The 25,950-nt window shown below is 37.1% G+C and overlaps 1 protein-coding gene across 1 annotated transcript in view; it reads right to left on the bottom strand.

Moving 5' to 3' along the window:
- Positions 1-8,732: 8,732 nt before the first annotated feature.
- Positions 8,733-25,950, bottom strand: part of LOC128693490 (follistatin-related protein 1) — a 68,218-nt gene continuing 51,000 nt past the window's right edge. The window contains exons 4-9 of the mRNA XM_053783194.2: positions 17,880-18,052; positions 15,767-15,851; positions 12,538-12,775; positions 11,874-11,986; positions 11,663-11,726; positions 8,733-10,103 (exon numbers count right to left, since the gene is read on the bottom strand). Of these exons, the coding sequence (XP_053639169.1) occupies positions 9,833-10,103; positions 11,663-11,726; positions 11,874-11,986; positions 12,538-12,775; positions 15,767-15,851; positions 17,880-18,052 (944 nt within the window). The 3' untranslated portion in view covers positions 8,733-9,832. The remainder of the gene's footprint in view (positions 10,104-11,662; positions 11,727-11,873; positions 11,987-12,537; positions 12,776-15,766; positions 15,852-17,879; positions 18,053-25,950) is intronic.

Below are 25,950 nucleotides of genomic sequence, written 5' to 3'. Positions count from 1 at the left end.
TATATATATATATATATATATATATATATATATATATATATATATATATATATATATATATATATATATATATATATATATATATATATATATATATATATATATATATATATATATATATATATATATATATATATATATATATATATATATATATATATATATATATATATATATATATATATATATATATATATATATATATATATATATATATATATATATATATATATATATATATATATATATATATATATATATATATATATATATATATATATATGTCGTGCCGAATATGTAAAACTGGTCAATTAGCAAGAACTCATTTAAAATTACAGTGGACTCCCACTTAACGATCACCTCCCAATGCGACCAATTATGTAAGTGTATTTATGTAAGTGCGTTTGTACGTGTATGTTTGGGGGTCTGAAATGGACTAATCTACTTCACAATATTCCTTATGGGAACAAATTCGGTCAGTACTGGCACCTGAACATACTTCTGGAATGAAAAAATATCGTTAACCGGGGGTCCACTGTAATTCCTTTCTAAAATTTTCTCTTATACGTTTAAAGCTATATTTTTTTCATTAATGTTTATGTAAAAATTTTTAATTTTGCTCCAAAAGAATCTTAGAAAACTTACCTAACCTTATTATAACAAGAACAATTTATTTTAGCCTAACCCAACTAAATATATTTTAGATTTGTTTACAGTAATTTAATACTAAACAAACACAATGAAATATATTTTTTTCGTTAGGTTCAGAATGATTTTGGCGAAATTATTGCATTCACAAATTTTCGCTTGTCCTATATGGCAAGATGAGCGTTGCTATTTAAGCCAAGATCGCAAGTTCTGCCTATTCGGCATGACATATATATATATATATATATATATATATATAATATATACATTTTTTTTTTTTTTTTTTTAAACAAGTCGGCCGTCTCCCACCGAGGCAGGGTGACCCAAAAAAAAAAGAAAGAAAATCCCCAAAAAGAAAATACTTTCATCATCATTCAACACTTTCACCACACTCACACATTATCACTGCTTTTGCAGAGGTGCTCAGAATACAACAGTTTAGAAGCATATACGTATAGAGATACACAACATATCCCTCCAAACTGCCAATATCCCAAACCCCTCCTTTAAAGTGCAGGCATTGTACTTCCCATTTCCAGGACTCAAGTCCGACTATATGAAAATAACCGGTTTCCCTGAATCCCTTCACTAAATATTACCCTGCTCACACTCCAACAGATCGTCAGGTCCCAAGTATCATTCGTCTCCATTCACTCCTATCTAACACGCTCATGCACGCTTGCTGGAAGTCCAAGCCCCTCACCCACAAAACCTCCTTTACCCCCTCTTTCCAACCCTTTCGAGGACGACCCCTACCCCTCTTTCCTTCCCCTATAGATTTATATGCTTTCCATGTCATTCTGCTTTGATCCATTCTCTCTAAATGACCAAACCACCTCAACAACCCCTCTTCTGCCCTCTGACTAATGCTTTTATTAACTCCACACCTTCTCCTAATTTCCACACTCCGAATTTTCTGCATAATATTTACACCACACATTGCCCTTAGACAGGACATCTCCACTGCCTCCAACCGTCTCCTCGCTGCTGCACTTACCACCCAAGCTTCACATCCATATAAGAGTGTTGGTACTACTATACTTTCATACATTCCCTTCTTTGCCTCCATAGATAACGTTTTTTGACTCCACATATACCTCAACGCACCACTCGCCTTTTTTCCCTCATCAATTCTATGATTAACCTCATCCTTCATAAATCCGTCCGCTGACACGTCAACTCCCAAGTATCTGAAAACATTCACTTCTTCCATACTCCTCCTCCCCAATTTGATATCCAATTTTTCTTTATCTAAATAATTTGATACCCTCATCACCTTACTCTTTTCTATGTTCACTTTCAACTTTCTACCTTTACACACACTCCCAAACTCATCCACTAACCTTTGCAATTTTTCTTTAGAATCTCCCATAAGCACAATATCATCAGCAAAAAGCAACTGTGTCAATTCTCATTTTGTAGTTGATTCCCCATAATTTAATCTCACCCCTCTCCCGAATACCCTAGCATTTACTTCTATTACGACCCCATCTATAAATATATCAAAAAACCATGGTGACATTACACATCCCTGTCTAAGACCTACTTTTACTGGGAAGTAATCTCCCTCTCTTCTACACACCCTAACTTGAGCTTCACTATCCTCATAAAAACTGTTTACAGCATTTAGTAACTTACCACCTATTCCATATACAGTGGACCCCTGCTTTACGATCACCTCCCAATGCGACCATTTATATAAGTGCGTTTGTACATGTATGTTTGGGGGTCTGAAATGGACTAATCTAATTCACAATATTCCTTATGGGAACAAATTCGTTCAGTACTGGCACCTGAACATACTTCTGGAATGAAATAATATCGTAAACCGGGGGTCCACTGTACTTGCAACATCTGCCACATTGCTCCCCTATCCACTCTATCATATGCCTTTTCTCAGTCCATAAATGCAATAAAAACTTCCCTACCTTTATCTAGATACTGTTCACATATATGCTTCAATGTAAACACTTGATCTACACATCCCCTACCCACTCTAAAACCTCCTTGCTCATCTGCAATCCTACATTCTGTCTTACCTCTAATTCTTTCAATTATAACCCTACCGTACACTTCTCCTGGTATACTCAGTAAACTTATTCCTCTATAATTTTTACAATCTCTCTTGTCCCCCTTCCCTTTATATAAAGGGACTATACATGCTCCATGTATCTCTCATCTCTCATGATTGTCTGGAAATTTTACAAAGTTTCAAGTGTTTTAAAATTATTGTGGATTTCAGATACAATGGAACCTCAAATATCGAACTTTGTTCCAGATGGCTGTTCGAGTGCCGTTACCGAACGAATTTATTCCCATCAGGAATGATGTAAATTAGATTAGTTCATTTCAGACCCTCAGAAATACACTTATAAAAGCACTTACAAAAAATGCACTTACATAATTGGTTGAGTTGGGAGCAGTTCGATATTTGAGGTTCCACTGTATACTGTTTTTGTGTTAGTGACATCTAAGAGGAGTCGTAAGGCTCTTACTTTAAGTACAGAGTTAGAAATGATTAAACTCAGTGAGCCAGGTATGTCTGTGACTGAGATAGTACTGTACTGATAATTGTTCTTATGTGTACCTGTACCTAAATAAACTTATGCACTGTGCTGGCATACAGGTACAGTAAAATCACTACTTGGCATCGTTACAAAGTAGAAGTCACTACACCAGGAGAGAAATTAGCTAGGAGTGTCTTGCTAGTTTTGAAGACTCAATAATATAAAGAGCATAATAATCGCTCTGGTGCACTTTTAAATATCACATATTATGTTATAGATATTTTCATTAATCCAACTATGGCATATTTTTTTTTTTTTAACCCTTTCAGGGTCCACAGGCCTTCTCAGAGACTTGTTCTCAGGGTCCCCCAAATTTAAAAAAAAAAAAAAAAATTTTCTTATGAAAAGATAAAGAATCTTTTCCCGAAAAGTATGAAATTTGATGGAAAACTTACAGAATTATGCTCTCGCGAAGTTAGCGGTCTTGATGTTTACACATCGGCGATTTTGCGCACTTTGAGCCCTATTTTCGGCCAATTCCAGTGTACTAGTCGACAAAAATCATAAATATTTCGCTAGAACTCCATTTTTTCTATCGAATGAGTACAAGAAACCATCCATTTACCAATTTCAACTATCCAATACAGTGGTCAGAATTTAGCAATTTTGCCAATTTCACACAAATTTCAAAAGATGCCAATTTCCAAATAGGGTCCAGAATAAACAAGAAAGACATTCCTGGCACTAAAATAACATTTCCTCTGTTTATTAGTCACGTCCCCATGCCCCTCTTACATTCTTTTGCTTTCCATTTTGAATTTTTATTCTCACAAAAAACAGAAGATTTACTGTTATGCAGACTACTGCATTAGTGTAGAAATGGTATAAATAATATCGGCTCATTTGTGAGAGAATATTAGACTCACCAGTTGACGGTATTGGATGCTTAGCATTTGTTTACTTTTGAACTTTGGTAAAAATTGAGCATTTCTGCTACTTTGAGCTCAATTTCAAAGTACTTTTCATTGTAAAACCAGTCAAAATCATCTCAATTTCTGTAATATGTCTTCCATTCTATAAAATGAGACCAGGAAAACTAGAATACAACATTAAATACCATACAAAAATACAGTGCAAAGTTGCTGTTTTAATCCAAAAACACAGTTTTTTTTTGTCATTACACACTGTGTGCTGCAGGAGTTTTTTTTTTATACTGCGCACACTGACCACATAGACCCATTCTTTCATATGTAGGCCTACCAGCTTTCTCTCACTAGATTTGAAGGTGCTAGAATTTATGAGTACTAGTACGTCAAGGACCCTGGCACATAAGCCATACTAGTACGGCCGAAACCCTGAAAGGGTTAAGAAACATGCTACGTATCATATAAACATAGAACAAATTGACATAATTGTGAGGTGTGGTAGCTTGGCAGTTTGTGGGAGTGTACGGCAAGAATTAAATAAGACCTTCTTTCTTAGTCCACTACCACCAGAGAAATTGTGAATATTACTGGGGGTAACTGAAGAAAAAATATTCCTTTCATAAGTCTTCACTCATAGTGTCACTCTCAAAATGGTGTGTTGTATGAGCCTGGGAGTGTTGCTGTTATACAGGCTACTGTATTAATGTAAAGATAATTTGGATATAATATAAGGCATTTGTGTTGTAAGGAAAATGCTCCATAAATGTACCTGGAGTTTACCTGGAGGGTAAACTCCAGGTAAATGTGTATGTAAGGTTTGTGTTTTAGGTTGACATGTAGTGGATGTGTCAATGGACAGCTATTGAACTGCCACTTGGACAGGTATTAATGTGCGTCAGACTGACTGTCTATACACTCAAAACACTGATATTACGTACTTATACATTTATGGAACGTTTTCCCCACAGTATGAACATCTTACATTATATACAAATTATCTCCACATTAATTCAGTAGCCTACATTGCTGGGTGTGTTGCTGTGAACCTGGGCGTGAGGCAGAGGATGAAAATATGCCATCTCCTGACTTCGTGCAATAAATACTACCATCACTCGCTATAAGCTAAGGCCAAAATTATTTTAAGGTAAGTAATGAGTGTACTGTACATTTTACTTTTTTTTAAGGACTAGTTCTATTGTTTACTTAATATGTGATAGTATAAATGTTACCAGGCATTTATATGCATTTAAAAGTGAAAAAAAGATTATTCACTTTACTGCAATAGCCTGGAACCTAACCCGCTGCATAATCAGGGCCCTCCTGTATATATAATGTGTATATATATATATATTTTATATAGTATTTATTTAATGTTTTTGTACATTATCAGATTTTCTTGAACTATATTCTGATGTGTAATATACCTGCCTACCTAAATAAGAGGTCTTTAAAATATTTTAGAATATTTTTGTGTGGCCTTACAGATAAGCAGAGTTGTCCTTTACAATTTTACAGGATTTCACATTCAGAGATTTTGATTATTCAGATTTTTACTAAAGGGCAGCCACAAAATAATTTAATTATCTAGAGTTATTCTTGTTCAGGCTCAGTTACTTTTTCACACTCAGATTTCTTTTTTAATTCTGATTATTATTTTCTATGGATGTTTATTTATTTATTTATTTATGTCTTTGCAAACAGTACAATGAGATTTTGTATTTACAATAGTGGGTTGCAATGCAAAGAGAGCCTCTATTATGCCTAGGCATTATGGGCCAACTTAACATTATTGGCTTACAGACTACTTAACACTAAGGATTATATCATAGTTGTACAGTAGGATAGTAATTATTTCATAGTTGTACAGTAGATTATTAATTATAAGTGAATCAAAATTGGTACAAGAGATATATTCATATATTCAAAAATGCTTTTTGTGAAAACAATTATTCAATTATATTCCTGTCAACAATGGGTAAAAGGTTCAAAGTGATGTTACTATTAACCAGATTAGTGTTACAGGCATATGTTAGAGATATTTGTTATGCAGGTTTTTCTACTTTTGCAAGACATCTTGGAACATAATATCCCCCCCACTACCTTCTCTGTGAATTTGTAGGGATGACTATGCAGTGGAACCATGGTTTTTGTTTTTAATTCGTTCCAGAGAGTCTGACGAAACCCAAATTTGACGAAAACTAAAGCAATATTTCCCATAAGAAATAATGTAACTCTAATTAATCTGTTCCAGACACCCAAAAATATTAAAAAAAAAATGCATTATATAGAGAATAATTATAGTTTTGCATGCAGAAAACAATGAGAAATAAATATAAAGCACTAATTTTAATGGATAAATGAACATTTAAATCAGTTTTACCTTTATTGAAGACTCTTGTTGGTGTATGGAAGATGCGAGGATGGGAGAGGGAGGAGAGTTTATTATATGGAAGGGGAATCCCCTTCCGTAAGGACTTCCGGTATCAAGTCCCTATCTGGGGTTACTTCTCTTCTGTCTTTTCCTGGCACTAGGACCAGCTTGAGTCACTGTACCCCTGTCGCACAAAATATCTGTCCGGAGAGATCTGGTGTAGGTAGATGTAGGTATGTAGTCTGCCTGGGCTACATACCTACGCTTATGTACCTACATAGCTACACGATATTTAATGCAGCCCAGAGCCATGTTATTACCATCGACATACCATGTTCACTGAGTTTAATCGTTTCTAACAACTACCTTCAGATGCCATCATAAACGAAAGGAGAAGTATTGAATACAGCCTCTCCTCACTTCATGACAGAGTTCTGTTTCTGAGACCGCGTCGTGAAACAAATTCATCGCTAAGTGAGCAGCATACTATAATGGTAGTGAGTTTGTCAGCCATCTTTGATATTGTTTTAATGTCACCTTTGCACCATTTATAACATTTCTAGTATATTTTTAAATGTTTATACAGTAGTGTACTATATATTGAAATAAACAGAATAGAGGAAATCAGCTCTAATATACATTTTTTCAGTGTGAATACTGGCCAGAGAGCCCATCGTAGGTTCGAGGTGTCGGTAAACGAGTAAGTCGCTAAGTAGGGAGAGTCTGTAATTCGTGCTGGGAATTGTAAACAACAACATTATGTATTAATCCTTAAACGGTCCAAACAGATCGACGTTCAAATTCATAGTGCTACAAAAGTAGATCTACTTTTTTTTATTTATTTTCAAATATAACAAAAAAAAATGTAGATAAAAGTTTTTTTTTACATGTTTTCAAAGGTAAAACAAAAAAGAAGATCTACATTTTTTTACATACTTTCAGATGTTGAAAAAACGTATATGTTTTGAGGAGGGTGACTGGGCCAACACAGATTCATACATGTTTTTTTCTGGTGGTAGACCAGAGAAAACATGATGTTTTCCCTCCACCCGACTACCACCCCTCCATAGCACATAAACATTGCATGTTAATATGCTATGTAACGTGTTTCTTATATAATTTTGAAGAAAATATCATAGATGGATTAATGAAAATGTCTATATTAATGTAAAATAAGACATTTAATGTGCCCAAGAGTGATTATTATTGTATTACTATGGCATTAAGACTAGAGGGACACAATTAGTGATTTTAATGTGTACCTGCATGAAAACCAAGGTGGTGAACGAAAACTGGGACAATATTATGATGAAAAAAGTCGTCAAAAACCAAATTCGATGAAAACCAGGGCAAACGACAACCAAGGTTCCACTGTATTAGTAGATATGACTAATGAGGGTGTTACTCCTGTCATGAGCTGCTACCTATGTAGAGATGTACACATGTGTAAATTTTGTTGAATACATGTTTTGCTTATATTTCCTCCTTGACATGTTTTACCTTTAACCCATAAACTGTCCAAACGTAGATCTACATTTGCGCGTGTAGCACTCCGACCTTGATTTTCTCCATAAGAAAGAATTTAAAAAAAACGTAGATCTACGTTTGGAGCGCCATGGGAGCGAATGTAGATCTACGTTTGGACAGTTTATGGGTTAAAAAATTTAAATCCTTATTGTTAATGACTTGGTGTGTTGCAGCTCTAATGACCTTCACATGGTTGATGATTCTTAAGTCTGACAAACAATAGTAAACCACTGTCCAGTGGTTAGGAAAATCGAATTTGTACCATTTTTTTTTTTTTAATGTAAAATTAATAGGGCAGTAGGTTATATTCAGAAGTGTTAAACTTTTATGGTCATTCATTACCTGGGAAAATGGAAGGCAGTTGGGTTCAGCTCAAGGAAGGGAAGGAGAGGTTCAGTTCAAGAGCCCCTACATGGAGTCTACCCAGGTGTTCTGGGGGTCAGTGCTCCAACGACCCAGTCTTTGACCAGTCCTCCCAGTGGATCAGGGCCTGATCAGCCAGGCTGTTACTGCTGGCCTCGCATATTCCAACATACGAATCACAGCCCAGCTGATAGGGTGCTGACTTTAGGTGCCTGTCCAGCTCCCTCTTGAAGGCACATTACCTTCCTTGAGGGGAACAACGAAAGTATAATGTAAATAGTAATACTAATGTACAAGGACTATTATGTTGAGTGATATCTCGAGCATAGTTCAGTTGCCAGTTTGTGGCTTCTGTACGAGACTAGGAATCAAGAATTAAATTCACAGGACTTAGTATTGAAATTTTATTAAAATATAGGCTCTGGAGCAAATTACATTATAAAAATTTCCAAAATTCAATTTGCATTTGTAAAAAAAAAAAAATGCAAATATTCAGTGCTTATGGTTTCAGGTCAAAATTTGTCAAACCAAATCTGAGAATTTTTTTTATAAGCAAATAAATAGCATACAGAGAAATCTGGTGAAAGGAAGAGTACTGTGCATCAGAGCCCTCAAAGGTTCCTTGATGCTGCTGAGGAGTTTTTGATCAAAGGAATTGAAGCTGCTCTCCCCTTCATCTATTGAACCTGATGCAATGTATAAGACCACATGGGAGTTAGCACTCCCCCAATGACTAACAATAATGCATATCAGCGTTTGAATAATACGCAATATAATTGGGTTAAGCGCTACACCCAAAAGGGTCATATAGTGGAGTGTGAATGAATGGTTCACAATATACAGTACAGAATATGATATTTTAAGACTATAACAATATCTGTAATATTAAACAATGTTCTCACAAAAAGTGCTAAATCTGTATAGGTCATTCAGCACTGCAAGGCAATGTGTGAAAGTGTAAAAAAAAAAAAAACTTGGGCTACAGCTACACTGTGATGCACTGAATAGAGACCTTCACAATTTTAAGGCAAGACACTACTACTGGCTAGTCAGGAAGCATTTTTAACAGCAACATCATTCTGACTAACTTCTCCACCCCCTCCTTCAGAGTGCAGACTGAGTTCCAATACAATTTTAAAATAGTCATAGTATTATTATATTCACAGATAACTAAGTGTTTTATTACAGTATAATCAAAGAAAGCAGTAACTGTTTTGTAAATGGATTAAGGAGCAGTTTTCTTCATGAATCCTTGTGAGATGAAGACAGCATGAAAAGAAAACATTTTTCATGCATTTCGATGAATGTTTAAATACAATAACTGTTAAACAAAATATATAAAGTATGAACATAATAAGATCTATCCTATTTAGATAGGTATTACAGTATGGTTATTAGAATGTCACCTGGCTATAAGCACAGGTTTGTAGTACTAGGTGAGTATAAGCATAAATGACTGCAACAAACACATCTCTCAATTTTGCTTCATCTTAGAGGCGATTGTGGTGCTGCTGTTGCTTACGGTGCTTCCTTAACTTATCTAGTAAGTCATCAAAGAGTTCCTCTAGGTATTCTTCATCTTCATCCTCATCAATCACATAATCTTCATTGTTTTCACTAGAGAGATCATAATCATCATCATCTAGGTCATTGTAGTCATCATCAGTGTCACTGAAGTCCTGCAGGCCAAATTTTTTTTTGTTGGTGTCCTTGGATGTAGTATCGGGAGATGTACAAACCCAGCTGCCCACTGCACAAATGCTGTAACACGAGATTAGTGTAAATACAGCAATAATAGCTATTGGTACAGGCACACCACCAATTTTCTAGCATTCTTTTTCCTAATCCTTGCCAGACCAACAGAGGTCACTTAATAATTCAACAGTACACCTCTGACCCACTAATTATACACCTCTGAAGAGTAAAAAGGCACAATACCCTGACGAACAATAATTTTAAAGCACCAAGATTTATTAATTACAGTACTTACAAAGAATGTTGCAGTACTTCTACTCCCAAAGTGGCAAGTTTTAGAATTTTACTGAAACTGTAGATAAATGGTTCAGAAAACCAACAAGTTGATGAATGAGACACTTTTGCAAAACTTGAGTATCTTTAGTGTGGAAATGTTTCACCAGGCAGTGGTTTCCTCAGTCCAATACAGAGAAGAATACTGGAGGAATTTGAGGTAATCAGTCCAATCTTGATAAGGGTACAGAGTATGCATGGAGAAGGGTCTTATACACTGCATACAGGCGAGGCAAAGCAATCGGCAGTAGTGTCACCTTGGAAAAATCCATAGGTGGAAGTTGGTTGTGCCTATAGCTTAGGTAAGCACAGAATTCTCTGTATGGTTCAGAAAACTATCAAGTGTCATCATTGAAGGCTCTTGGCTCATATAATGACTCCAACAACATGCTCATTGGGGAAGCCAGGTATAGATACTCAAAAATTAGGGACAAAGGAATTAATGTACAATTGCTATGGATCCCATCACACATTGGATTACTCCTTCATGATAAAGTTGATATGTTAGCCAAGAAGAGTATCCAGAAGGAGAACGTAGAATATAACTTTGGTATAACTGTGTCTAGCATTAGGAATAATATTAGGAGAGAAGTAAATAATGAAGATGATTGTTATAGGAATGCAGTTAGAAGCCTGAGTAGATCTATAACCCACTATGATAACATGAACGTAGATAAGTATGTTTATGGAGCAACTTGCAATGTGAACAGACTGACTGATGTTGTAGTGGCCAGGCTTAGGCTTGGTTACAAGTACTTCTGGCAGTTTGGGAGACACACAGATGATGATCAAACTAAATGTAAATTATGTGATCAGGCATATGGTCACTCTCTTGAACACTATGTGCTTAATTGTCCACTTATTGAGGAATACAGAGACAGACAGTATAATAACCTATGTGACATGTCAAGATATCTTATTAATGAAAATAAGATACCAGATATACTAAGCAAATTTCCTAAATTTGCTTGTAACAGATAAGTGAACTATAGATATGTAGATATAAATCCATATGTATTCCTGTTAACCCTTTGGGGCCTAGTTCCTAGGCCTTTTGTGTATCCACATGCTCTCGCGCTACCGTCCACAGGATGGATATGGGGTGCACAATAAACTAGCCACTTCGGTGGCAAAATCTCTGTCAAGTGTCTCATTCATCAATGAGTGTAACAACTAAACTACTAAAAAATTAATGCTATCTTGATATGGCATTTTTCCTTGCATCATAATTGTATGTGTATCATTTATAGATCACTATTCCATAGCAAGATAAAATTAGCATCATAACTAACCAGTGGTTGCCATCAACGTGTACGTCCTCTCCATCATTGTACTTCTTTCCGTCTAGTGAACATACTGTGGGGAAGCGAATGTAGATTAGTTTATTCATACATCACTTCATGAATTATTTGTAGTGATATTTTATCACTAAAAGTATATGTTAGCATATTTTAATAAAAAAACTACAGTACTGTTTAATGTATGAATGATGTGTCTACTCACATTTATGAGCAGGGCGGAAATCTGGGCTGAGCATTGTTGTAAATTCTTCAAAATCAAGTCTCCAGTCACGATTAGTGTCTGCTACATCTACAATGGCATCTACACACAATGCTCTGGAAAACCATTTTTATTTACGTAATTTCAGGAGCAAATGGCACATGTTTGTAACTTATTTTTCACTTGCCAATAGCAATTCTCCAACCTATTTCCAAAAAAAAAGGTGAAGAAGATAGTGGTGTAGATTGTTTTGCTGTAATTATAATCCTAATGGACAATTGTTACTAATAGATTTTGTCTGTTTCTGAATAATTAATCATTGGATCTTGTCTTGTATTAATGAAGTTTGTTATATCCAGGATTTACTGTATTGTAACACATCTCGGTAGAATTTATTGTATGTCGGTATATGCAAGACATGCCATGGGGGATGGAAATTTTAAACTGAAGTTTTCCATGCCCCATGGCTTGTCTTGTATTGTTAAGATTGTCTGTCTGTGATTGTATTGCAATATCAGTACATGTATATGTATACTGTATATGCAAAACTTAAATGAAAAAAATTAACAATAACATATCACCTGTAGTATAAAGACACAATGAAAGCTTGCACTGCATATTGTGTTCTCATATCCATACCTAACAGCCTGTATATTCAAGACATTACCTCGTAAGTTCTTCATCCTGTTCAGGACGAGCCATGAAGAAAGCACCAAGGGTACAATTAAGCAACTCGTCTGAGTTGAGATAATTGTCTTTATCTGCATCACATGTGAAAAAGCGACCCCAAAGACTCTCTCTGTATGTCATACCAGATACATGCCAGGGCTGGTCAGCTAAGGTTGCCTGCCAGTGCTTTCCCACCACTAGCAGAAGAGCATCACGTTGGGTGCTGTAGCATACGGCTGTACAAAATATTAAAAATTATTAATGAATCGTGCCTTGCTATTATTTTTTAACACTGGCCGTTTTTATTTGCAAATTTAAATACCACAGTGCATTCTGCAACTACTGAGATTTATATGATTTTACAAAGTCAGAGTAAGAGCTAGCTATATTTACCTAATATGTCCTGTTTCTTGACAAATCTTACATAACCCTCACACAAGATGGTTCTTCATAAAATTTTTTAGTTTATACATGTATAGTGTACACAGTTGAATACTGAAGCTAAGGGCTATTCCCTCACCTTGGCTCATTTGACAGCCCAGTCTTATCAAAGGTATACTAACACCCTGGGATGCAACCTACAAGAATTGGCAACAACCATGTACCTACTTGATGCTAGGTGAACAGGTGTAAGAAAATATAACCAACATTTCCACTCATCCTCAGACTGTACCAGAGTTCACTGCCTTTACTACAAGTTAAACTTTAATCCTTCTGGGTCTGGAGCTACTTTCACATGAGCATGGTACTACCACACAGGATGGTGAGAGTTCAATGGTGTCATAGAATATATTATTTAGAGCAATGTATTATTATAATCAAAAAGAAGTGCTAAGCCACAAGGGCTATACAGCAGAGCAATGTAAAGAATACACAAGGACAGGCTCAATACTAGCTCATGCTGGGGAGGTCCTGCTTACATTACATCATTCCAACTCGTGTATTTGTATAACTTATTTTTAAAGCCATCCATATTACTAATCATACTTTTATGCTTAACAGTTTATTTCATTCTTCTACAAATCTGTTGTCAAACCAGTGCTCTCCTATATACCTTTTAAAACTGAAAAGGAACAAATGGCCCATGTGCGTTTAGAGAGTTATACGTCAATAATACAGTAATAATAATATATCTGAATTTATCTAACTTTAATTAACAGCTAGAAAGGTCTTGTTTAGTTATTTACAGCACCTCATTTATGTACCTTTTATATACAGTGGACTCCCGGTTAACGATATTTTTTCACTCCAGAAGTATGTTCAGGTGCCAGTACTGACCGAATTTGTTCCCATAAGGAATATTGTGAAGTAGATTAGTCCATTTCAGACCCCCAAACATACATGTACAAACGCACTTACGTAAATACACTTACATAATTGGTCGCATTCGGAGGTGATCATTATGCGGGGGTCCACCGTATTTCTATTTTACATTTGTACACTTCAATATCTCCCCTTCATTCTATGCCTTTCTAAAGTGTTTCATGTTTGTTCTTAATCTAAGTATAAAGACATGGAATGTAGAGCAAATCTTTATTTTAGATAACATTTCACTTAGGGATGTGCTTTATCATATTTTCAGAAAAACTAAATTTCTTAGATATGCATTCCAGTAAGATTAATGGAGAAGGAGAGGTCACATTATAACAAAGACAGGAGGTCAGGTCACAGGTGGCATTGTATGAGTGGGGCCTTATAGAGAAAAGGTTACTTAGCAATAGGTGTGGAAGAGATTTTGCTTGACAAACTGAGCAGAACTCAGGTACTCTCAGCTTGTTAAATTAGACACATGTGTCTAATTTAACAACGTGTCAGTTCTTTGAACCATTCATCTACTCTCAGCTTAAGGAAAACCTCTTGCACACCCACTACTAGGCAGTTTTCCCACACCAGGTACCATCCACATAATGCCACCTGTGATCTGGCCTCTTGTTTTCTTTCTTTGCTTCATATGACCTTATCTCATTCCCCCTCTGCTCCACTAGACTGTATATTCAAAGAATATTTTTTTTGTTTTGTTTTTCTGTAGAATTTATAAAGCTCAGTAATGAGCAAAACATCTAACATACAGGCTTACTTTGCATTACATACATCTACACAGTTGCATACATCTACCCACTTGTCTTGTTGCTTCAGTTATCATTCATTCCCAATCGAGCTATACATAGTAAAAAAAGGTTTCTGATACTGGGAATTAACCATGTCATCCTTTTATGTTTTCCACCCTATTCATGTCCACTCTTCCTTCAAGAAGTATTCCTGAATACTGGAATGTATTTGAACTACTCTTTCCTTCCTCTGCTCAAACCTGGATACCTCCCATTCCCTGGGCATTGTATGGTCCTTATGGGTTTAGAACTTTCCCACTGATACGATACTAGTTTTGTCCATTTTGATGTATGGAAACTAGAATGGTGTTGCATCTAAATGAGGTCTTACTAGTATCACAGTATCATATTCAAGCTTGTTTATTTTATTTCCTGATATGAAACCAAGTAATATCACTAGCCTTTTCAATATATCAATATAAGCAGGTATTTTACCAGATCTATGGCACTTGAAGCTCTTAATCCAAAGAATTTAAGCTATCCTCCCTTTCCTAGAATCTGATTTCCTCATGTGCTATGACCCCTATGACAGGTTTAACTCTTGCCCCCAGATGTAGTATATTGTGAACACTTATGCACTGTTGTTTTGGCTTTAAATCTGTGCTAACTAGAACTCCCGACTCTTTTTTTCACGTCAGGTTCAATTAACTAATATATTACCATCCCTTCAAGAAGGGCATCTTGATACTGGTGAAAGGCCCTTGATTCAAGGAATTTATGCTACCTTCTTTCTTGGATCAAATCTAATTAACTATTCTCAGGCTTTGTACGATCCCTACTCTTTCATCCCTTCCCTATGAATATAAAGTTTTATATTTCTGTATGTACGTATGTTTTAGTTTATAGATGCTAGTTATTTTTTTGTCCCTGTTATAAAAATTTGATTTAGTTTCATTTGTATTTTTTTTTTTTTGCACCATTAAATGTGCAGGCTAAGAGCTCTTTTTTTAAAAAAGTACTAGAATCCACTGATTATTTATAACTTTGAACTTATAAGCACTTATATAATGATGGTAGCTATTACAGGGGATGCAGCAAATATCACTTATACTATAACTACATAATTAAGCCCCTTGTATATCTGAAGATATGAGTATAACTAATAAACAAAGTTCTTACCTATATCCTCCTTTTTCTCTGGTTTCTTTTTCACTTGTTTGACCGTCTTGCAGAAACCTTTGTTGGTAACTTTAATGTGTTCCCCCTGAAAAAACAACCAGTTTATTGAGACATATGTCAAACCAGTTATCCAGCAAGTCCCATGATTAAATTTTGGGGACCTTAGGTTGCAATATAATTTTCATTTAGAAAACAGTTTACCAGGAAAAAATGCTATGCAGATATGTTTAGAACTTTAGTCGTCCTGAAAGTTTCATCCTGAGCAAAATGCTGATCTATAAAAAGCTGTAGACCTCTGGAAATATTCAAGTGTTGGGTAAATTATTATTATTATTATAATCAAGGGGGAAGCGCTAAACCCGGAGGATTATACAGCGCCTGGGGGGGGGGATGTGGAAGGCATTCAGGCTTAATTCAGGGAACTGGAGCACAGATCCAATTCCCTAAATCAAGAGCCCCTCACCAACATCAAGGAACCTTCCTTGAGGGGTCAGTGTTGGGTAAAAAAGAAAACTTTACACTGCAGTGTTACTAATGTTAATAACTAAAGGTAAGACAAAGTTTAAAAAAAGAAAAGAAAAAAAAGCTATAACTGTCAAGTTAATATGTTGAGAGTTTGAACAAATTATTAATTATAATTCCCAAAATGGGTTTTATAGATAGTAAAGCATCTGTTATGTACTGAGAGGTTGATGGTTACAGTAGATGTAATGTGCATAATGGTTATGGTAAAGATGAATCATGTTTATACGTACAGTACTTTTTATATACAGTATACATGTACTGCATATTACCTTGATTTTTTAAATTGCTAGCCATCTCAGTAACAATATGGTAAAAATGAGGTAGAGTTAACTGTATGTAAGGGCCAGAGCTTACAACCCTAATGTGTTCCTGATTTTTTTTTTGTTTGCTGAATGCTTGGAACTCTGAACCTGTTTTTCCATAGAAACCCATGTTATATTCGGAAATGGGTTCTTCACAATTTAATTGGTATTTTACTTTATTACTGTTCTATTTCACCTACAAATAGTATTAAACATTATTTAATACTATTTGTTAATTAAAAAGAAGAGAGCTATAATACAGTATACAGTACAGTTCATAACAGGATAGGCACCAGCAGGACCGTCTCTCTGAGAGAGTAAAAGGGAAGAAAATGATGGGGACCGAGGGTGGAGGGGAGGGGTGGGTGGGTATGTAGTGGTAAGTAGTATAACCGTGAGGGAGGGTGTTGGATAAAGTCTGGTGCATCAGCCACTGAACATGTCCAGTACATGGCAACACCAGCTACCCTAGCCTCACCAAAAAATATAATTATTTAACTTGGTTCTTAACCAAATAAGTGTGAGTATACATGCATAAAATTAATATACACAAAGTATGAATGCACTTGATAATTAAGTAACCAATGAAAATAATTTATTTTAGCCTAAGAAAAAAGTATATATCAAAATTACAGTTCTTGACAAATCTGTTTCAAACAAATTTAAGTTCTTTATACATGCATAAAATAATTGTGCATATAATATTAATGCATTTGTTTAAAATAAAAATACAGCCTCTCCTCACTTGGCGACACACTCATTTACTGACGGCTCAGACTTACAACGGGCTCTCTGACCAGTATTGCATATCTAAATAAAGTAAATTAGAGCTGATTTCCTTTATTTTGTTTATTACAATATAGTACAGTACACTACTGTATAAACATTTAAAAATATACTAAAAATGTTAAATGGTGCAAAGGTGATATTAAATCAATATCAAAGATGGTTGAAACAAACTCACTACCATTATAGTATGCTCCTCGCTTAGCGACGAATTCATTTAGTGATGTCTTAGGAACAGAACTCTGTCGTTAAGCGAGGAGAGGCTGTATTTAAAATAGTGTAATTTAAATGTACTACTGTATTTGCAGGTATTATAACTGCACATAAATGTGTGTAAGCAATTGTTTCCCAGGCACCACTGTTGTAAAAGTGATAAGCAAGTTGAACCTTAAGATTCGCAGTAACATCTCTGACTTCATTAAAAAATTGGTGATGACACAAGAAGTAAGAATTATGGAGATAATATTAACACTGATAAATAAAAGTACATTTGAACTAACAGAAAGACAGGCGTGGCGGTGGAGGAGACAGTGGTTATCATAGGAGGTTCCATCAGAGCCACAGACGGGGGCGTATCGTTCAGGACATGACTGTACACATTGGCAGTGGGCAACACCTTGGCTCACTACACATTCACGACCAGCTCGGCAGTCTACATTATCACACACATCACCTGCAGGATACATTACAACTTAGATTATCAAGGTATAACACTTGGTAATGAACATTGACATGTGGTTTAAAATGAGGTGTGAGCAAGCACTAGGATATACTATTTAATAGAAAACATTTTGCTCTGGGACCTTGATCACTTCTAGCACATAAAGGTTCAAGAATATCAGTATATATATAGGCATAAAGTGAGATGTAAGTGATCTATAGTGTTCTGATGAAAAGTTTATAGCAGGAGTAAGGTTAGTGACAGTGTCAGATTGAGGTCACCCGATTCTTGTCCTGTGGGACTTAACCATGTCAAGTATCTGGTTATCCATGTGTTGTAACCTCTAGCTTTTTGATCTGTGGTGTTGGTAATGACAATCAAAGAGGCTTTCAGGCAAATTCAACATCTAAGGTCAGGTTCAGAGATGGCGAGTTGTACTTCTTTCCAACTTGTCAAGTGTCCCATGGAGTTTCTTTGGAGGACACAGACACTGCCTAACTCGTCCATATTACAGGCGTATTGATGTTCACTCTTTTATTTTTTTTTATTAACACACTGGCCAATACCCACCAAGGCAGGGTGGCCCGAAAAAGAAAAACTTTCACCATCATTCACTCCATCACTGTCTTGCCAGAAGGGTGCTTTACACTACAGTTTTTATCTGCAACATTAACACCCCTCCTTCAGAGTGCAGGCACTGTACTTCCCATCTCCAGGACTCAAGTCTGGCCTGCCAGTTTCCCTGAATCCCATCATAAATGTTACTTTGCTCACACTCCAACAGCATGTCAAGTATTAAAAACCATTTGTCTCCATTCACTCCAATCAAACACACTCACGCATGCCCGCTGGAAGTCCAAGCCCCTCACACACAAAACCTCCTTTACCCCCTCCCTCCAACCTTTCCTAGGCCGACCCCTACCCTGCCTTCCTTCCACTACAGACTGATACACTCTTGAAGTCATTCTGTTTTGCTCCATTCTCTCTACATGTCCGAATCACCTCAACAACCCTTCCTCAGCCCTCTGGACAACTGTTTTGGCAATCCCGCACCTCCTCCTAACTTCCAAACTACGAATTCTCTGCATTATATTCAAACCACACATTGCCCTCAGACATGACATCTCCACTGCCTCCAGCCTTCTCTTCGCTGCAACATTCATCACCCATGCTTCACACCCATATAAGAGCGTTGGTAAAACTATACTCTCATACATTCCCCTCTTTGCCTCCAAGGACAAAGTTCTTTGTCTCCACAGACTCCTAAGTGCACCGCTCACCCTTTTCCCCTCATCAATTCTATGATTCACCTCATCTTTCATAGACCCATCTGCTGACACGTCCACTCCCAAATATCTGAATACATTCACCTCCTCCATACCTCTCTCCCTCCAGTCTGATATCCAATCTTTCATCACCTAATCTTTTTGTTATCCTCATAACCTTACTCTTTCCTGTATTCACTTTTAGTTTTCTTCTTTTACATACCCTACCAAATTCATCCACCAACCTCTGCAACTTCTCTTCAGAATCTTCCAAGAGCACAGTGTCATCAGCAAAAAGCAACTGTGACAACTCCCACTTTATGTGTGATTCTTAATCTTTTAACTCCACGCCTCTTGCCAAGACCCTCGCATTTACTTCTCTTACAACCCCATCTATAAATATATTAAACAACCACGGTGACATCACACATCCTTGTCTAAGGCCTACTTTTACTGGGAAATAATCTCCCTCTTTCCTACATACTCTAACTTAAGCCTCACTATCCTCGTAAAAACTCTTCTCTGCTTTCAGTAACCTACCTCCTACACCATACACCTTCAACATTTGCCACATTGCCCCCCTATCCAACCTGTCGTACGCCTTTTCCAAATCCCTATATATTTCTTGGAACCGTGGCCACAGGAGACGGTATAGATGTCTTTTGTGGAGGTAAAGGGTGTAGGTTTTGCTTTTTAGCAAAATAAGGATATACCCATGGTGCCTACACTGATGTTGGTTCTATCATGCACCTGCCAAACATTCCTGGCACCATCCTCACATGAGCACTTAAAACTACATGATAGAATGTTCTATAGGGGTTTTGCTGAGGATGCTGTGAGCTTTGAGCCTCCAATCCTTTATGAAGGGGGGAAAAGACGTGTGAAGGCTTGTAGGCACACGTTTCCAATAAACAAGGACGAGTTGTGAATACTCCAAGTAGAAACCAATTAGGGCACCTCTTTTGGTGTAAATGTCATTATGAGGATAGAAGTTTATAAGATCATTTTTGTTGATATGTTTCCTATGTACTTTGAAGAGAAAGTTACTGTCGGGAGATATGCACAAGAGGATGTTGAGGAAAGGGAGGCTACTCTGTTTTTGAGTTCCAATGTGAGCTTCATAGATGGCTTAACTGTGTTGATTTTGTTGAGGGCCTGGATACTAAACCATCGTTGATAGAACACCAAGATATCAACGTATCAGGCTGCCTATTACTATCCCATAGCTTTGTTTATAGTTATCTGAGACGGAAGCTAACCGACAAGCACAACACTCCATTACCTCTCCATGACTTGTGGATCTCTGCATTACCTATAATGCCTTTAAGTATCAAGATAACCACCACAAACAAAATAGGAAGCTTGGTGGTCAAGTTGGATCATCGGGAGGTAGTGTGTTGTGTCACCAGGTCAAATCACACTGAAATACTTCTAATAAACAAAACTTAGGCATGGCAATGGGTAGATCCCTCAGTGCTGTGCTTACCAAACTCTTCATGGAAAACCTGGAAACCAAGAAATTCGGCACCCCTCTGTCCCAACACTGTTTCCTAGCAAAGAAAAAAAAAATTGGTGATATCTTGGTGTTCTACCCCACACATTTTAATATCCACGCCCTCAGCAAAATCAACACAGTAGAGCGATTCAGAAAGTTCACATTGGAATTCAAGAGAGGGTAGATTCCTATTTCATTGATGTCCTGTACAGGTCTCCCGTCAGCCACGACCTTCTATTCAAAGTGCGTAGGCAACCTATCAACAAGGATGATCTCATTCACTTCTATTTGCACTATTACATATAAACAAAAAGGTTGTCCTAATTGTTTTCTCTTTGAGGGTTATCCGCATCTTCAGTCCTTGTTTTCTTTAAGAAGAGCGTACCTGTACGTATATCAAAAATCTTAAGAATGTCTTCATTCCCCCTCTCCCCTTACCTTGTGGGATTGCAGCTTCAATGTTCGTGCTATCCTCAAGAAGAATCCCATGAAACCTTCCAAGCAGTTCTTTGTGCTTTCATGTGGGGTAGGTGTCAGGAACACCCGCCAGGTGTTTGTTAGAAGTAACATCAATGTAGGCACTGAAGCTACATCCTCTTGTCAGGACCTCGCTTAAAAGCAAAATCCCACACCCTTACCTCTACAGCAGGCGTCTACACTCCCCCCTCCTATGGACACAGTTTCAAGAAATATGTAGGGGGAAGAGAGAGGTAGAAGTCTATACACCTGAGTGAACATTAATACGCCTGCAACTTGGAGAATTTAAAAAACTCTGTGTCCGCCACAGAAACTCCAGGGAATATTTGTTGAGTTGGAAAGAGGAACAACTCATAACCTCTGAACCTGACTTTACACGTCGAAAATACGTGGAAACCTCAGTGACTGTCATCACCAACACTGGATTAAAAAGCTACATACCTAATACTCGACAAGGTTAAGCCCCACAACACTGGAATCGGGTGACCTCATGAGCTACCTGACCCCTTCTGAAACTGCACTTGTACTCTGTGTTTTCATTAAGTCATTACCGATCATTATATGCCTATATATATACTACTTTTCTTAACCCTTGTGTGTAAGAAGTGATTAAGGTCCCAAGATTGAAACGTTTTCTATGTTCTAGTGTTTGCTCACATGTCTTTAAACCATTTATTCTGTTACTTTGAAGTCTATCACTATCAGTTGCACATCTCTCATTAAAGCTGCTATTAATATGAACACTAATTAAAAAATACTTAAACCCCCAAAATATGGTTCAAAGTAAACTCAATACATTGGATCACTACGACAAGGTCCTAAATGCACTAGAAGACAAAAAGAATGCAGATGTAATATATACAGACTTTGCAAAAGCCTTCGACAAGTGTGACCATGGCGTAATAGCGCACAAAATGCGTGCTAAAGGAATAACAGGAAAAGTCGGTCGATGGATCTATAATTTCCTCACTAACAGAACACAGAGAGTAGTCGTCAACAGAGTAAAGTCCGAGGCAGCTACGGTGAAAAGCTGTTCCACAAGGCACAGCACTCGCTCCCATCTTGTTCCTCATCCTCATATCCGACATAGACAAGGATGTCAGCCACAGCACCGTGTCTTCCTTTGCAGATAAGATAAGATAAGATTTCGTTCGGATTTTTAACCCCGGAGGATTAGCCACCCAGGATAACCCAAGAAAGTCAGTGCGTCATCGAGGACTGTCTAACTTATTTCCATTGGGGTCCTTAATCTTGTCCCCCAGGATGCGACCCACACCAGTCGACTAACACCCAGGTACCTATTTGCTGCTAGGTGAACAGGACAACAGGTGTAAGGAAACGTGTCGAATGTTTCCACCCGCCGGGAATCGAACCCGGGCCCTCCGTGTGTGAAGCGGGAGCTTTAGCCACCAGGCCACCGGGCCCGAATCTGCATGACAGTGTCTTCCATTGCAGACACTGCAAGGCTCCAAGCGGACATCAACCAAATCTTTCAGTGGGCTGCAGAAAACAATATGAAGTTCAACGATGAGAAATTTCAATTACTCAGATATGGTAAACACGAGGAAATTAAATCTTCATCAGAGTACAAAACAAATTCTGGCCACAAAATAGAGCGAAACCAACGTCAAAGACCTGGGAGTGATCATGTCAGAGGATCTCACCTTCAAGGTCCATAACATTGTATCAATCGCATCTGCTAGAAAAATGACAGGATGGATAATGAGAACCTTCAAAACTAGGGAGGCCAAGCCCATGATGACACTCTTCAGGTCACTTGTTCTATCTAGGCTGGAATATTGCTGCACACTAACAGCACCTTTCAAGGCAGGTGAAATTGCTAACCTAGAAAATGTACAGAGAACCTTCACGGCGCGCATAACGGAGATAAAACACCTCAATTACTGGGAGCGCTTGAGGTTCCTAAACCTGTATTCGCTGGAACGCAGGCGGGAGAGATACATGATTATATACACCTGGAAAATCCTAGAGGGACTAGTACCGAACTTGCACACGAAAATCACTCACTACGAAAGCAAAAGACTTGGCAGACGATGCACCATCCCCCCAATGAAAAGCAGGGGTGTCACCAGCACGTTAAGAGACCATACAATAAGTGTCATGGGCCCGAGACTGTTCAACTGCCTCCCAGCATACATAAGGGGGATTACCAACAGACCCCTGGCAGTCTTCAAGCTGGCACTGGACAAGCACCTAAAGTCGGTTCCTGACCAGCCGGGCTGTGGCTCGTACGTTGGTTTGCGTGCAGCCAGCAGTAACAGCCTGGTTGATCAGGCTCTGATCCACCAGGAGGCCTGGTCACAGACCGGGCCGCGGGGGCGTTGACCCCCGGAACTCTCTCCAGGTAAACTCCGTCACACAGGCAGGGTTCTCAAAGTAAAATAATCTGTCAACCTGAACAGATTAATAAAAGAGTGATATATGTAATTCAAAGCTTTTCATCGGTTACCAGGCATCGCTAATTTAGCAGTAGCCTAGGTGAGGGTGAGCATTCAGAACACCTAATTATCCTCATAACACAGTGGCGTCATAATGGGGGGGGAGGTGTGCCCCGGGTGACACCATCAAGGGGTGACACTAGTGCCCAAAACAGTGCTGCAGCAACATAAGATAAAAATCCTTTGTTTCTATATAGCCTATTACATACATGATTACAGAGTACAAATAGGCCTATACGTATAGGGAAAATCAATGACGCTATATGAAAAACTAGGATAAATTGATTTTACTTACGATAATTTAGAAAAACCCTTAATCCATGAATAAATGTAGGATCTGTTGCCTGTACTCAAAGTGGCATTTGAGTTTGTTTCCTCATTATTACTACGATTACTTTTTTTATCAATAATAAAGTTGAGAAGTATTCTCCTGTTCGGTTTATGGTCCTTAAACAGTCTTATTGCTAAACATTAGTCACTGGTCATGCAGTAGTGACGTAACTAAAGTTTACTCCCCCTATCCCCCCGCCCTTGGAGTTCACGGGGGTGACACCAAAGATGCCACACCGGGTGACACCAACCCTAGCAATGCCACTGCCACAACAGAATAAACTTGTACTATTGTGCGAGTGAAAAACTTGTGTACTTCGTTTCTACCCACTGAACGAGGCCGAATGTATTTTAGTTGATTGCATTTTTGGCCTTGGTATTTTGTTAGTCAGCTAACAAGAAAATGTCTCGTAATGCATGTCTTTGCTCGGTAGTTAATTAAGCATCCACTTCCGTGCCCACTTATTCAGAGCTTCAATTATCCACGCTAGGAAACAGAGATAGAATTATTAAGGTGCAGGATGATAAGAGATAAAGGGAAATATAAGGAAAAAAGGCAAAGGATAGGAAAGTAGGATAATGAAGAGTAATAAGCAGGAAGGTAAAACTTATAAAAATGCAGCAATGATGGAATAAAAGGAAGGCAGTAGCAAAAGATGAGATTAATAAAGCAGGAATCAAAAAGAGAAGAGACAATGAAACTTAGGCAATATAGTAAAAATGACAAAATAAATCACATGTAGTTTTGTCATATGACGACGTGTCATTTGAGTGGTGCCGGCACTGGCAAGGTAATAAATAAGTTTAAGTGCAGATACACATAAGTACAATTATCATGTACAGTTCAACATGTGTAAATTACCTAGGATAACCCAAAAAAGTCAGTGACTTATTTTTCATTGGGGTCATAATTATTTAAAGCGTAGCAGAAATTTACAATAGGAATCACCAATGATTATAAGGAACCAATCACAGCAAAACAGAGGTATTTAGTGAGATGTACGAGAGAGGTGACACTCCCATTGTGGGAGATTAAGATGGCTGGTCAATGTACTCTTGATTGACTTGGTAGTGTCAGTATGATAAGTGCGTATGCTAATGTATGAGAAATAGGAGTGAGAGTGGAGTTAAGAAGAGAATTATTTTGAAGATCGAGATTTCTCGTTTCGTTTTGCAAGTTCAAGGCAGGCAGACTGCATTAATTCACAACGCACATCTCTCACTTAGCGATCATGATCACACACAGCTAGCTAGCTAAAATACCCGCTAGGATCTCTTCTGCTGCTAGGTGGTAGACTGAACTGGTTGTGGCATCTGCGCATACACACAAAACAGAAATATAATATATATATATATATATATATATATATATATATATATACATATATATATATATATATATATATATATATATATACATATATATACATGTATACATATATACATATATATGTATATATATATATACATATATATACATGTATACATATGTGTATATATATATATATATATATATATATATATACATATATATACATGTATACATATATATGTATATATGTATATATGTATATATATGTATATATGTATATATATATATGTATATATGTATATATATACATGTATATATAGTAGGTAAATTTGGGGTGCCAGGGGTAATGTAAATGGGGAGCCTTTAATTGAGCTATGCGTAGAAAGAAATTTGGTAATAAGTAATACATATTTTATGAAAAAGAGGATAAATAAATATACAAGGTATGATGTAGCACGTAATGAAAGTAGTTTGTTAGATTATGTATTGGTGGATAAAAGGTTGATGGGTAGGCTCCAGGATGTACATGTTTATAGAGGGGCAACTGATATATCAGATCATTATTTAGTTGT

The sequence above is a fragment of the Cherax quadricarinatus genome, chromosome 57, assembly GCF_038502225.1.
Source record: "Cherax quadricarinatus isolate ZL_2023a chromosome 57, ASM3850222v1, whole genome shotgun sequence".
Taxonomy (NCBI): Eukaryota; Metazoa; Arthropoda; class Malacostraca; order Decapoda; family Parastacidae; genus Cherax; species Cherax quadricarinatus.
Note: the sequence above shows the minus strand (reverse complement) of the source record. Positions and strands in the feature narration are given on the sequence as shown.